We start from the raw sequence: 15,252 nt of genomic DNA, 5'->3' as shown, positions 1-15,252 counted from the left end.
ATGGTGGGCCCGGATTCCGATAAATGGCTCGAGGCCATAAAATCCGAGAGAGGATCCATGTATGGAAACAAAGCGTAGACTTTGACAGAACAGCTCGATGGTCGTGAGGCTGTTGAGTACAGATGGATTTTAAAAGGAAGACGGACAATGATGGTAAATGTCACCATTAAGAAAGCTCGACTTGTCGTTAAGATGTTTTCCGACAAGTTCAAGGAGTTGACTACGATGAGACTTTCTCACTCGTAGCGATGCTAAGAGTCTGTTGGAATTATATTAGCAATTACTGCATTATTTATGAAATCTTGCAGATAGGATGTCAAAACATTATTTCCTCGACGATTTTCTTGAGGAAAGGTTGTATGTGATACAACCGGAAGGTTTTGTCAATCCTGAAAGATGCTAATAAAGTATGCAAAGCTCCAGCAATCCTTCTAAGGACTGGAGTAAGCATCTCGGAGTTGGAATGTATGCTTTGATGAGATGATCAAAGATTTTGGGTGTATACAAAGTTTATGAGAAACTTGTATTTCTAAAGAAGTGAGTGGGAGCACTATAGAATTTCTGATGAATATATGTTGTTGTTGATCAGAAATGACGTAGAATTTCTGGAAAGCATATAGGGTTATTTGGAAAGTGTTTTTCAATGGAAAGCCTGGATTAAGCTACTTGAACAATGAGCATCAAGATCTATAAGGATAGATCAAAACGCTTAATGGTACTTTCAAATGAGCACATACCTTGACATGATCTTGAAGGTGTTCAAGATGGATCAGTCAAAGAAGAAGTTCTTGCCTAAGTTGTAAGGTATGAAGTTAAGACTTAAAGCTCGACCATGGAAAAATAGAGAGAAAGGACGAAGGTCGTCCCCTATGCTTTTGTCATAGGCTCTATACAGTATGCCATGCTGAGTACCGCACCTGATGTGTGCCTTGCCACATATCTGGCAAGAGGGTACAAAGGTAATCTAGGAGTAGATCACCAGACAGCGGTCAAAGTTATCCTTAGTAACTAGTGGACTAAGGAATTTTCTCAATTATGGAGGTGGTAAAAGAGTTCGTCGTAAAGGGTTACGCCGATGCAAGCTTAACACCTATCCGGATAGCTCTGAGTAGAGATACCGGATATGTATAATGGAGCAACAATTTAGAATAGCTCCAAGTAGAACAGTTATTTGAAATGGCTCCAAATATAGCGTAGTAGCTGCATCTACAAGATGACATAGAGATTTGCGAAGTACATACGGATCTGAAAGATTCAGACCCGTTGACTATAACATCTCTCACAAGCATAACATGTTCAAACCCAGAACTCATCGAGTGTTAATCACATGGTAATGTGAACTAGATTATTGACTCTAGTAAACTCTTTGGGTGTTAGTCACATGGGGATGTGACCTTGAGTGTTAATCACATATCGATGTGAACTGGATTATTGACTCTAGTGCAAGTGGGAGACTATTGGAAATATGCCCTAGAGGCAATAATAAATTAGTTATTATTATATTTCCTTGTTCATGATAATCGTTTATTATCCATGCTAGAATTGTATTGATAGGAAACTCAGATACATGTGTGGATACATAGACAACACCATGTCCCTAGTAAGCCTCTAGTTGACTAGCTCGTTGATCAATAGATGGTTACGATTTCCTGACCATGGACATCGGATGTCGTTGATGACGGGATCACATCATTAGGAGAATGATGTGATGGACAAGACCCAATCCTAAGCCTAGCACAAGATCATGTAGTTCGTATGCTAAAGCTTTTCTAATGTCAAGTATCATTTCCTTAGACCATGAGATTGTGCAACTCCCGGATACCATAGGAGTGCTTTGGGTGTGCCAAACGTCACAACGTAACTGGGTGGCTATAAAGGTACACTACAGGTATCTCCGAAAGTGTCTGTTGGGTTGGCACGAATCGAGACTGGGATTTGTCACTCCGTGTAAACGGAGAGGTATCTCTGGGCCCACTCGGTAGGACATCATCATAATGTGCACAATGTGATCAAGGAGTTGATCACGGGATGATGTGTTACGAAACGAGTAAAGAGACTTGCCGGTAACGAGATTGAACAAGGTATCGGGATACCGACGATCGAATCTCGGGCAAGTATCGTACCGATAGACAAAGGGAATTGCATACGGGATTGATTAAGTCCTTGACATCGTGGTTCATCTGATGAGATCATCGTGGAACATGTGGGAGCCAACATGGGTATCCAGATCCCGCTGTTGGTTATTGACCAGAGAACGTCTCGGTCAGGTCTGCATGGTTCCCGAACCCGTAGGGTCTACACACTTAAGGTTCGGTGACGCTAGGGTTATAGAGATATTAGTATGCGGTAACCCGAAATTTGTTCGGAGTCCCGGATGAGATCTCGGACGTCACGAGGAGTTCCGGAATGGTCCGGAGGTAAAGAATTATATATAGGAAGTGCTATTTCGGCCATCGGGACAAGTTTCGGGGTCACCGGTATTGTATCGGGACCACCGGAAGGGTCCCGGGGTTCCACCGGGTGGGGCCACCTGCCCCGGGGGGCCACATGGGCTGTAGGGGGTGCGCCTTGGCCTATATGGGCCAAGGGCACCAGCCCCAAGAGGCCCATGCGCCAAGAATCAAGGGAAAGGAAGAGTCCTAAAGGGGGAAGGCACCTCCGAGGTGCCTTGGGGAGGTGGGACTCCTCCCTGGCCGCACCCTTCCTTGGAGGAAGGGCCAAGGCTGCGCCTCCCCCCTCTCCCTTGGCCCTATATATAGTGGGGGGAAGGGAGGGCAGCCCAACCTAAGCCCTGGCGCCTCCCTCTCCCTCCCATGACACATCTCCCTCCTCCCGCAGCGCTTGGCGAAGCCCTGTTGGAATCCCGCTACTTCCACCACCACGCCGTCATGCTACTGGATCTCCATCAACCTCTCCTTCCCCCTTGATGGATCAAGAAGGAGGAGACGTCGCTGCTCCTTACGTGTGTTGAACGCGGAGGTGCCGTCCGTTCGGCGCTAGGATCATCGGTGATTTGGATCACGACGAGTACGACTCCATCAACCCCGTTCTCTTGAACGCTTCCGCGCGCAATCTACAAGGGTATGTAGATCCACTCCTCCGTCGTTGCTAGATGACTCCATAGATAGATCTTGGTGACACGTAGGAAAATTTTGAATTTAGACTACGTTCCCCAATAGTAAATGGGGTAGAAAAATGCCTAGATTTACTTGGTGCACTCATCTTGCATGTTAAACAACTCTAAAATAATGTTTAGGGAAGAACAATACCAAATCTATAATATGTTCATGAGGAGTTTCCGGGATTGTTGTTTGTTGTTTCCGGCCTCATTTAAACTTGACTGGATGGGTAGTTTTACTTTGCTTCACCCTCTTGCCAGGTTTAACAACATTTAATATTGTTGGGTACCTAAACAAGATCGAACTTAATAAGTCACGTGGTGTTTCGTCAATATGCAACGGAGTTGCATATTGAGCTCCACTTAATTTGTAGTATTGCTTGTGCACTTTGCCATGCCATTTATCAATTAAACCGGACATGCATCATACTTGGTTGTGCATCTTGCCATGATTATGTGATGGTTGTTTACTATGTTGTTTGCTTCTTTCCGGTGTTCCTTCTTCGGTTTGGTTCCGTTAACGTCGTGTTTGTGAGGAACCGTTCGTCTACGTCCGTTTGTCTTCTTCATGGACTCGTTCTTCTTCCTTGCGGGATCTCAGGCAAGATGATCATACCCTCGAAATCACTTCTATCTTTGCTTGCTAGATGCTCGCTCTTTTGCTATGCCTATGCTGCGATACCTACCACTTGCTTATCATGCCTCCCATATTGTTGAACCAAACCTCTAACCCACCATGTCCTAGCAAACCGTTGATTGGCTATGTTACCGCTTTGCTCAGCCCCTCTTATAGCGTTGTTAGTTGCAGGTGAAGATTGGAGGCCGTTCCTTGTTGGAACATTTATTTACTTGTTGGGATATCACAATATATCTTATTTAATTAATGCATCTATATACTTGGTAAAGGGTGGAAGGCTCGGCCCTATGCCTGGTGTTTTGTTCCACTCTTGCCGCCCTAGTTTCCGTCATATCGGTGTTATGTTCCCGGATTTTGCGTTCCTTACGCGGTTGGGCTATTATGGGAACCCCTTGACAGTTCGCCTTAAGTAAAGCTCTTCCAGCAATGCCCAACATTGGTTTTACCATTCGCCACCTAGCCTTTTCTTTTCCCTTGGGAGTCGCGCTCCTGAGGGTCATTATTTTACCCCCCCCCCCCCCGGGCCAGTGCTCCTCTGAGTGTTGGTCCGACCGAGTAGACTACGGGGCCACCTCGGGGCAACTTGAGGGTTGGTTTTACTCGTAGGATGTCTCATCTGAGTGTGCCCTGAGAAAGAGATATGTGCAGCTCCTATCGGGATTTGTCGGCACATTCGGGCGGTGTTGCTGGTTTAGTTTTACCCTGTCGAAATGTCTTGTTGTACCGGGATACCGAGTCTGATCGGAACGTCTCGGGAGGAGGTCTATTCCTTCGTTGACCGTGAGAGCTTGTGATGGGCTAAGTTGGGACACCCCTGCAGGGATTTGAACTTTCGAAAGCCGTGCCCGCGGTTATGGGCAGATGGGAATTTGTTAATGTCCGGTTGTAGATAACCTGAACTTGACCTTAATTAAAATGAATCAACAGCGTGTGTTACCGTGATGGTCTCTTTCCGGTGGAGTCCGGGAAGTGAACACGGTGTTGGAGTTATGCTTGACGTAGGTTGTTTTAGGATCACTTCTTGATCATACTTTTACCGACCGTGCTTTGCCTTCTCTTCTCGCTCTCATTTGCGTATGTTAGCCACCATATATGCTAGTCGCTTGCTGCAGCTCCAACTCATACATTTACCTTTCCCATAAGCTTAAATAGTCTTGATCGCGAGGGTGCGAGATTGCTGAGTCCCCGTGACTCACGGATACTTCCGAAACCAGCTTGCAGGTGCCGATGAGACCGTGCAGATGACGCAACCAAGCTCAAGGAGGAGCTCGATGAAGATCTTGTCCTTTGTGTTGTTTCGTTCTAGTTGATCAGTAGTGGAGCCCAGTTAGGGTCGATCGGGGACCTTTGTCGCATTTGGGGTTCTTCTTTTATTTTGGTTCCGTAGTCGGACCTTGATTGTATTTGGATGTTGTAATGCTTTATTCATGTAATTGTGTGAAGTGGCGAGTGTAAGCCAACTATGTATCTTTTCCCCCTATTGTATTACTTGGGTTGTGTGAAGATTACCTCACTTGCGACATTGCTTTCAATGCGGTTATGCCTCTAAGTCGTGCTCCGACACGTGGGAGATATAGCCGCATCGAGGGCGTTACAGCGGGCACGGCTTTCGAAAGTTCAAATCCCTGCAGGGGAGTCCCAACTTAGCCCATCACAAGCTCTCACGGTCAACGAAGGATATTTCTTCTCCCAAGACATTCTGATCAGACTCGGCATCCCGGTTTTACAAGACATCCTCGACAATGGTAAAACAAGTCCAGCAACACCGCCCGAATGTGCCGACAAATCCCGATAGGAGCTGCACATATCTCGTTCTCAGGGAACACTCGGATAAGCAATCCATACAATTAAAACCAGCCCTCGAGTTTCCCCGAGGTGGCGCTGCAAGGGGCTCTAGTTTGGACCAACACTTAGAGGAGCACTGGCCCCGGGGGGGGGGGTTTAAATAAGATGACCCTCGGGCTCCGGAAACCCAAGGGAAAAAGAGGCTAGGTGGCAAATGGTAAAACCAAGGTTGGGAATTGCTGGAGGAGTTTTATTCAAGGCGAACTGTCAAGGGGTTCCCATTATCACCCAACCGCGTAAGGAACGCAAAAATCCGGGAACATAACACCGATATGACGGAAACTAGGGTGGCAAGAGTGGAACAAAACACTAGGCAAAAAGCCGAGCCTTCCACCCTTTACCAAGTATATAGATGCATTAGGATAACAAGATAATATGGTGATATCCCAACAATAAACAATGTTCCAACAAGGAACGATCTCCAATCTTCACCTGCAACTAGCAACGCTATAAGAGGGGCTGAGCAAAGCGGTAACATAGCCAATCAACGGTTTGCTAGGACATGGTGGGTTAGAGGTTTGACATGGCAATTTGGGAGGCATGATAAGCAAGTGGTAGGTATCGTAGCATAGGCATAGCAAAAGAGCGAGCATCTAGCAAGCAAAGATAGAAGTGATTTCGAGGGTATGATCATCTTGCCTGCAAAGTTGTCAGAGTTGACTTGATCCTCGTAAGCAAACTCAACGGGCTCCTCGTTAGCGAACTCGTCTCCCGGCTCTACCCAAACAAGATAAACAAGCAAAAGGAACACAATCAACCACGTGCAATGCTCGAACAACATGATGCAAACATGGTATGCTATGCGGGATGCGATATGTGATGCATATGCAAGATTTGACAAGGAATGATTGAACCTGGCCTCAACTTGGAAATTCAAGAGTGCCACTGGAAAGGTGAGGTGATTTCGGTTGAAATCGATATAAAGATCACCGGAATCGGAAGCACGGTTTGGAAAAGGCAAGCAAACAAATATGGCACCGGTCTGCGATAATCAGCAAGTAGCCATCTAAATGCATCAAGATAATTATGCTACAGCACTCAAACATGACAACAAAATACATGGCAGGGATCCACTCATGATTCTTGACAAAAGATGAACACTGAGCTAAGCCTAATTCATCTAATAACAGGTTCAAACAAGCATGGCAAAAATGCAAATGATAACAGGTTTCAGACTTGGTGAAATTAACACAAGTCTGGAATTTAACCTCAGGTAGCACACTTTAGAGCATGAAAACTATATGCTACAGGAACTTAACATGGCAAAGCAAGACATGGCATGGAGCTACTCAAAGCACTTAACAAAAGTCCCTTAGTGACCTTGAGCCAAAAGGGATCAGAAAATACAATTACAAGCATGTGAACATGGCAAAAACATAATCAGATTACAGACTTAGTGAAAAACTGGAGCATGCAAATCTGTTAACGAGTAAGCATGTTTACGAGCTCGATGCACTCACTATAGAGCATGGCATGACAAACTAAGCATACACCCATCAAGAATACATGGCATAGGAGCTAGACATAGCAAGAACAACAACATAGAATGCACGGATCAATAGCAACATCCTCGGCAAAATCGCTAACAAGTCAACAAGCTGCCAGGATACACGAAATAGCACAAGTAGAGCTCGATTGACTCAAATTAGGGTGCTCCATAAATGCAAACAAAGACATGGATTGATAGAGCACCACAATATTAACAAATCATCCTTACTGATCATCCTCAAAAGAGGCACGGATCACTAGGAAACAACATGAACATATGGCATACCGACAAAATCAGGACAAGGACTTAGAGAAATTCTAAGTCCCTGAAATCAGCATTACCGATTGCACTACTTTGCAAGCTTGTGCTAGTCACCACACATATCACAAAAATACATGGTAAGCACCTCTGTATAGATGGCATGGCATATAACAAAACTCATGTAGAACTCAGGAGCATATCATGCACACATTAATCATGGCAAAAATGACAAATAGCTATTTGATCAAACAGATCTGCCAATTTAACCACATAGCCCTCTTCCAACAGAATTTCGGGCATCAAGATGAGCTCAAAAGAAAATGATGCAATGAGATGAAATGATGTACTCTCTGAGACGAACATTTTGATATGCTACACGCGCAAATCAGAGCCACGGTTGCGGGATACGATGCGATGAAATATGCATAAAAACTAGGGTTAGGACAAAACGTCAACCGAGGTTAGGGTTCCAGATCTGGATCCGGATCGGGCACTGTAGCGGCGTGGAAAAACGATGATCGCCGGAGTTGGAGTCCGAGGTCGTCGGACTTGGAGACGCTCGCCGGTGCGAGGGGATGGCCGGAGCGGGTCGCCGGAGCGGCGAGGGGCGGCGCGGCCGCAGTGGTGGTGCAGCGAAGAGGCGGCGCCGGAGCGGCCTGCGACGTCGATGGCGGGCGGCGGCGCCGGGCGGAGGCTCGCCGGCGCGGGGAAGGAGACGGGGTGGCGCGGTGAGGGGCGCCTCGTCTGGGGCGAGTGGCGGCGGGGGCTCACCGCGGGCCGAGCGGGCCACGTGGCTACGGGTGGCGGCGCGCCACGTGGCGGCCTATGGTTGGCGGCGGCGGGGATGTCCGGCGCGCAGAGAGGCGGGGAGCTAGGTTAGGGTAGGAACAGAGGGGATCCGGAATTTTCGAGAGGGGATCTATATATAGGCATAGAGGGAGCTAGGAAGCTCCAAATGGAGTGCGGTTTGCGGCCACACGATCATGATCGAACGCTCTAGATGATGAAAGGGTATTTGGTGGGTTTTGGGCCAAATTGGAAGGGTGTTGGGCTGCAACACAAACGAGGCCTTCTCGGTCCCTCGGTTAACTGTTGGAGTATCAAACGAAGTCCAAATGGTACGAAACTTGACAAGCGGTCTACTGGTAGTAAACCAAGGACGCTTGGCAAGTCTCGGTCCAATCCGGAAATGTTTAACCCCCACACATGAAAAGAGGTAGAAAGGGGCACTGGAGGAGATTGGAGCGCCGGAATGCAAAACGGACAACGGGGAAAATGCTCGGATGCATAAGACGAACACGTATGCAAATGCAATGCACATGATGACATGATATGAGATGCATGACAAAGGCAACAACACACGGAGACAAAAACCCGAACCTGAGGAAATAAAATAACTTAGCGCCGGAAACGGCAAGAGTTGGGATACATATAAGGTAAATTACATCCGGGGTGTTACAAAGATCATATGTTCAGATCCTATATGCATATTATTACCCCTCTGATTATGAACATGAATATGCTTTGTGAGTAATTACGTCTGTTCCTGAGGACAAGGGAGAAGTCTTGCTATGAGTAGTCATGTGAATTTGGTATTCGTTTGATATTTTGATAAGATGTATGTTGTCTAGCCTCTAGTGGTGTTATGTGAACGTCGACTACATAACTGTTCACCATTATTTGGGCCTAGAGGAAGGCATTGGGAAGTAATAAGTAGATGATGGGTTGTTAGAGTGACAGAAGCTTAAATCCTAGTTTATGCGTTGCTTCGTAAGGGGCTGATTTGGATCCACATGTTTCATGCTATGGTTAGGTTTACCTTAATACTTTTGTTGTAGTTGCGGATGCTTGCAATAGAGGTTAATCATAAGTGGGATGCTTGTTCAAGTAAGAACAGTACCCAAGCACCGGTCCACCCACATATCAAATTATCAAAGCACCGAACGCGAATCATATGAACGCGATGAAAACTAGCTTGACAATATTCCCATGTGTCCTCGGGAGCGCTTTTCCTATTATAAGAGTTTGTTCCGGCTTGTCCTTTGCTACAAAAAGGATTGGGCCACCTTACTGCACTTTATTTACTTTTGTTACTTGTTGCTCGTTATAATTTACCTTATCACAAAACTATTTGTTACCACTTATTTCAGTACTTGCAGAGAATACCTTGCTGAAAACCGCTTATCATTTCCTTCTGCTCCTCGTTGGGTTCGACACTCTTACTTATCGAAAGGACTACGATAGATCCCCTATACTTGTGGGTCATCAAGCTCGCATAAAAAAGTATTTCTCATGAAACTTCACAGACAAGTAGTAGACATCCATATGTATATGTGTATTTTTTCAGAAATTTTGGAACTTAAAAAATTGAAAATTGAAAATTTTGAATAAAGGGATCCATGGAGCTCGATCTCCATTATGCATCTCCGTAGGAAGATGATATTTAAACCTACTAGCAAAAGTCTTAGCTATGATCCCACATTGCCCGGTCATCCAGTTAGGACCAAATGTTGGGTATGGTCGGTTTGCGCCCCCCCCCCCCCAAATTTAGGTGCGACTAAAGTAGATGTTGTCAAAATTTTAGCAAGCTGTTATTGTTTAGGCTATAACCATCGTACCCTAAATTCCTAATATTGAAAGGCAAACTAAAAAGTTTGAATTCCACGGGATATTTTCTTCAACGGTTGTAGTTAATATTTGGGCTACAACTTGATTTTGATATTATTATGCACTAATATACCTTCATGTTCCACCATGCCATCATGGTATGCAATAGTTTCTAGTTTCTATTTCTCATAATACCAAGTTAAGGTATCATGTGTAGTACCTTAACAAATATTTATCTGAAATGCTCTAAACTTTTTCTACATAAAAAGTACTACACCAGACTGTTCATGCCAAAGTTAGACATTTTTCTGAAATCATTTCCATTAATTAGGCGTAATGAATTTCTTGATCCTGTAAAAAAGTGATTTTTAGCTATTTATTGGAGATAATTCAAATTTGAACTGCAAGTATCTAAGAAAATCATCTAAATGAAAAAAAACTCATATTTAAGTAATTCTATAACTTCTTAGCTCCTATTGAGAACATCAACAAATTTTCAAATGTTTGTTTGGTAAAATTCAAAGGTTACATGCTTCTTATTGTTTTTTAAATAAAATATAAATGTGGTCTAGAAAATTTGAAACTTGGCATGATCAGGTTATAATCTCATTAGATCATGTTTAATGGTTCAATCAATTTCACAAAAGTCGGATTGTACATTGCTTTTTTTGTTAGTCATGCATTTCCCATGTAGACTCATAGCATTCAAAGGCAAACTATGAAGTTTTGACTCCACGGATCATTTTATTTATCATTTACACCTGAGATTCATTTGACACTATTGCACACTCATATACTGGCATGTTTTATCTTGTTATTGAATAAATTTTATTTGCCCCTTTTTGGAAAACCAATTTAAGGTACAATATATAAATTCCAAAAGTATTTATCTAAAATGCTCCAAACTTTTTCTACATGGAACATAATACATTACAGTGTTCATGTCAGATTTTTGCATTTTTCTGAATTTATTTGCTATCATTTACACATTAAATGAAATTTAGCTATTTAGGGATATAACTGAAATTTGAACTACAAGTACGTAAACTAAGACCTTGGAGTGAAAAAGACAAACCTCGGTTAAGTACATATACTATATAAAAATTTCCATATATTATTCATATTTTTCCAATTTCATATAAATTGGATATTATTTTTTACAAGAATGTGCCAGTTAAGAAACTATTTTCTTGGAAAAATAAATAGAGAAAAAGGTACTTTATTGGGCTAGTTCGTTTCCCTTATTGGCCCATGACCTAATCATATGATTTAACCGTGTGTCCAAATCATGAACCGTTTTCACCTTTGTTTCCAGATTTCATCATAAAAAGCATAACTCAAGTGGGTCTCATCGACCCACTTTTGTTATATGACAATTTTTTGGAACCGTCATGGATTTAGGCCAAACAATGGCAGTTCTTGATAATTCCATGCAAAAGTCGTCATGGAACAATATGTTTCCGGTAATGCGTAAGCTTACTCTTGTTTGCTCCACGCATTACATCAAGAAACACCTAAATTTTCTTATCAAAGGCCATAGACCCCATTATGGCAGTGATGGAACATTGACATTGTCTCACTTCCTCCAAGTAGTACATCCAAAACAGGACTAGTACCAGACATGGACAATTCACGGTCCATATACCACCATCCACTATGTATGGTTCTTCTCCAAAGTTCCCTTCCATTCATCCTCTCCCGTATCAAGAATATTTTCTTGTCAAGAGTTACTCGGTAGTCTCGCTGATCAATCAAAGCACTCAAAGAAAGCAAGTTCACTGGGTGTACATTGAATAGTTCAATGCTACTTCTTTTATAAGTCATGAGGTGCCATCAATAGTTTATATTGTTTCACTATGTGCATCGGTGCTAAGTATATGATTCAAACTCAGTTGAGGTACCCACAACATGCTTGGATGATTCAGAATCCAATATCCAAACCGAAAGAAACTCATGTGTGGATATAGATGCATTTGTAGAATCATGCCATACAGTGTCGTATCCTTTGTACGGGAGGAATGCAGAATCACGCCATACACAGCGCCATGTCCTTTCTACGCAAGGACAACACATGACATGGCCTGAAGCAAACACACATCAAAGCACAGAGAAGACGCAATCCAACAAAAGAGATATAGTTGAGGGAACAGGCTGACAATGCCGAAGCAACCATATACCACAACACAATGATAGAAACATTCATACATACATATTGTCGAGGGAGCTTGCGTCTGGTGTTGAGACCTAAAGACAACTTTTTTTCGCGCAAATAAGACCCTGAGTTATATTGACATCATGTAGTGATACAATGCATTCCCAAACAAGAAGAGAATTGCAAACATAACCCCAGGAAATCGACCCAGCATCCACACCAGCGTGGGATGAGGGCGCGCCGTCGCCGCCGCCGCTCCCTCCCGGAGTTAGCGAAATCCATGGTTATGCGCAAGGATTATTGACAACGGGAAGTCTCCATCCTCGGCCCAGCAGGACCAGCACGCCAGAGAGAAACCACATCGGCACTGCATCACCACTTGTGTCGGCTTCACGAACCACGAACATGTCGAGGCGCCATCACCAACGAGAGCAAACAAATTCAGAATCCACAAGATGCAGAGAAGCCCGCCGACGCCAAACACCAACACGCTGCTGCACCACCTTCCACCGACCACGTCGCCGCCTCCGAGGAAGACACCGAGACAAGGCTCGGGTCAAGGAAGACTTATTCGTCGTGTTGCCGCTGCCACCATCGAAATGCTGGTACCTGAAACTCTATCCCTACTATGTACAGACCGAGGGCACAGATCCGGGGCTCCCCAACTCTCCTGCTGCTGCAGCAGCCGCCGGAGAGGGGAGGAGCCCACGGCCTGGCCGGCGGCCAACCGAGGGAACCTTGACGCCTCCCTTTCGCCTCTTGTGGGAACCGCTGCTATGATAGAGAAGGAAACGCAAGACCTAAAGACAACTTAAAGGGAGCGGCTAGGGGTCAGGTGACTGAGTTTAGTATTTGGGTAAGCCACATTTTTTACCAGAGGAGATTACATGTGTGTGTGAATTAATAAATTAGCCTGACATATCTAGTGATCCTCATTGATTAACTACACGCACATAGTACATAGGTACCAGAAGAACTTTCACACAAGCAGAGGAGACCAGGCGTCGTTGTTGCGATAGCCAGCTAGTGCAAGCCTAGCAAGATTCTTAAGCTCTTGGAGAATTTATCTAGCTACACTACATGCATACAACCACATGAAATTCGACTTGTCAAACCCTTATCTTTCTACCCGCAAAAAATACCCTTATTTTGTTGTGCCATTATTTTTATTACATGCTATATTTGTGGCATTGGTATTACCATTTAAGAAGAAAGAAAATAAAAAAATAATCTAAAACAAACATTGACAAAATTTGCACAAATATACATGAAAATTGCGCTATTTTAAAATCAGCAAGAATACATATATATAAGTGGAACTTTTGCAAAGAAAATCTAAGAACAATTGAATTAGTAGCATTGGTATTACCCTTAAAATAGAATGAACATTAAATAATGAATTAGTGGTGTTGATATTTCCCTTTAAGAAGAAGAATAAAAAAAAGAAACTTGAACACAACTATGCATCGAAATTGCACTTTTTGTAATATACAAAGAATAATTATATAATACTAAAATTTTGCACATATTACATATTATTTGTATGTATATGTTTAAGCTCACCCAACATCCCAAAAATACTAAAAAACAACTATACTAAATAAATAAAAAATACAGAAGAAAAAATGCATAAAAATAAAAAAACAAATGAGAAAGAAGAAGGCTATATCGCACTGGAATGGGCTTCGGCCCATTATAGAATTGACTGTCCTAAATATATGGGGTCAGTCAAAAAGAAAAACAGCCCAAAACAATACACGGACAACATGGAGAAAAGAGATACATGAATCTTGAATCAAAAAATCAACTGTCCAAAAATTGACGGAATCAAAATTATTTTTCGGGCGACTTACATATAGCTAAAGTGCAATTTAAAGGAAACAGGGAATCTAAAGATCAACACAAATAAAGGAGCAAACATCATCTAGTAAGAAGCTTTAGTGTTGCTTGAACAATTTAAACCAAAGATTTAGCTTATCGCAGATGGCATAGCTCCAACCTTACACACACTGAAAACGTAGAGATGGAGTACTACTAGATATACCAGAGTGTATCAATCGATTGAAAGATGTAACCACTACACACGGACGCTTAATCATCAAGACAAACTGACTGCTCCATTGTTGGCGATATATAAGCAACGCAAACGGCCAGCGCGCGTGGGACGAAACTAAGCAGTAGGTACGTGGCCAGCCCTCCCGTGCAGCTACACGGCGAAAGCGGCGGCAGCCGCTGCTGCTCCGGCAGTGCGGAGGATCTTGAAGTAGAGCTTTGAGTTGGCTTCAAACGCCACACGGGAGATGAGGAAACCGGCGGCCCCGGGTGCTGCCATGGTGGCGGCGGTGGCGGCGGCCGCGGCCGCGGGCCAGAGGAAGTAGGCGCCGACGGCGCTCCCGACGAGGCCGAGCCCCGCGACAACCGCGCTGGAGGCGTTCACCTCGGCCAGCTTCTGGCGAACGAGCTCACGTAGCCTGGCAGCAAGCGAGCTGGTGGCGGCGACGTCCTCCTCCTCGTCCTGGAGCAGTTGATAGGCGCCGTCGTCGCCCTCCTGGTCCTCCTGGAGGCAACTGTCGTCGTCGTAGTAGTACCGGTAATCGTCTTGGTAGAACACGAGCGGTGGAGGCGGCGTGGGAAGAGGGCTCGGGCCGAGGGCTGCCGGGGAATGGTCCAGCAGGCCACCCGTGTCCATCTCGGCTGCCTTGGTCACCCCCTGGTGGTGGTGGCCGTCTTGGTCTCCGGCTGCAGCTAGTAGGGAGGCGGACTCGCACATGGTTTCAGAAGAAGAAAGACTAGCTCGCTCGCTCACTCACTGGCAGTGTGCGTGTGAGAGAGCAGCAGCTAGCTGAGTGAGGTCTGTTTATGTAGAGAGGGACGGCAGGCGAGAGTCCGTACGGATAGTGGGTTGGTTGTGCCGACGACTTCCTGTGGAGTCTCCACGGGCGGAGCAGTGACGCTAGTCAGTGGGTCCAACGCTCAACGAGTGAATGCGGGAATCACGGCGATGGATAGGCCGGTCACCCCGGAGTGAGGCGTCGCAGAGACCGGACTCCAGGGAGCCCGTTTTACCAAAAAAATTTAAAATATATTTAAAAGTTTCAAAAAATGCCAATTTTTTTGTACAAATACATATGCATATTCTTTAA

At 44.5% G+C, this 15,252-nt stretch overlaps 1 protein-coding gene across 1 annotated transcript; it reads right to left on the bottom strand.

The window, feature by feature from the left end:
- Positions 1–14,034: 14,034 nt before the first annotated feature.
- Positions 14,035–14,952, bottom strand: LOC125520707 (uncharacterized). Its single transcript, XM_048685692.2, has one exon. The coding sequence runs from the start codon at positions 14,877–14,879 to the stop codon at positions 14,316–14,318; it is 564 nt and encodes a 187-aa protein (XP_048541649.2). The 5' UTR covers positions 14,880–14,952; the 3' UTR covers positions 14,035–14,315.
- Between the last annotated feature and the right edge of the window lie 300 nt (positions 14,953–15,252).

This window comes from Triticum urartu, chromosome 1A, assembly GCF_056163025.1.
Source record: "Triticum urartu cultivar PI428250 chromosome 1A, HENAU_Tu73, whole genome shotgun sequence".
NCBI lineage: Eukaryota > Viridiplantae > Streptophyta > Magnoliopsida > Poales > Poaceae > Triticum > Triticum urartu.
The sequence above is the reverse complement of the archived record's forward strand: the minus strand, read 5'-3'. Positions and strand labels throughout refer to the sequence as shown.

Excerpts from the sequence above, each read along its gene's own strand:
- LOC125520707 (XM_048685692.2), bottom strand. The coding sequence starts at position 14,879 with ATGTGCGAGTCCGCCTCCCTACTAGCTGCAGCCGGAGACCAAGACGGC.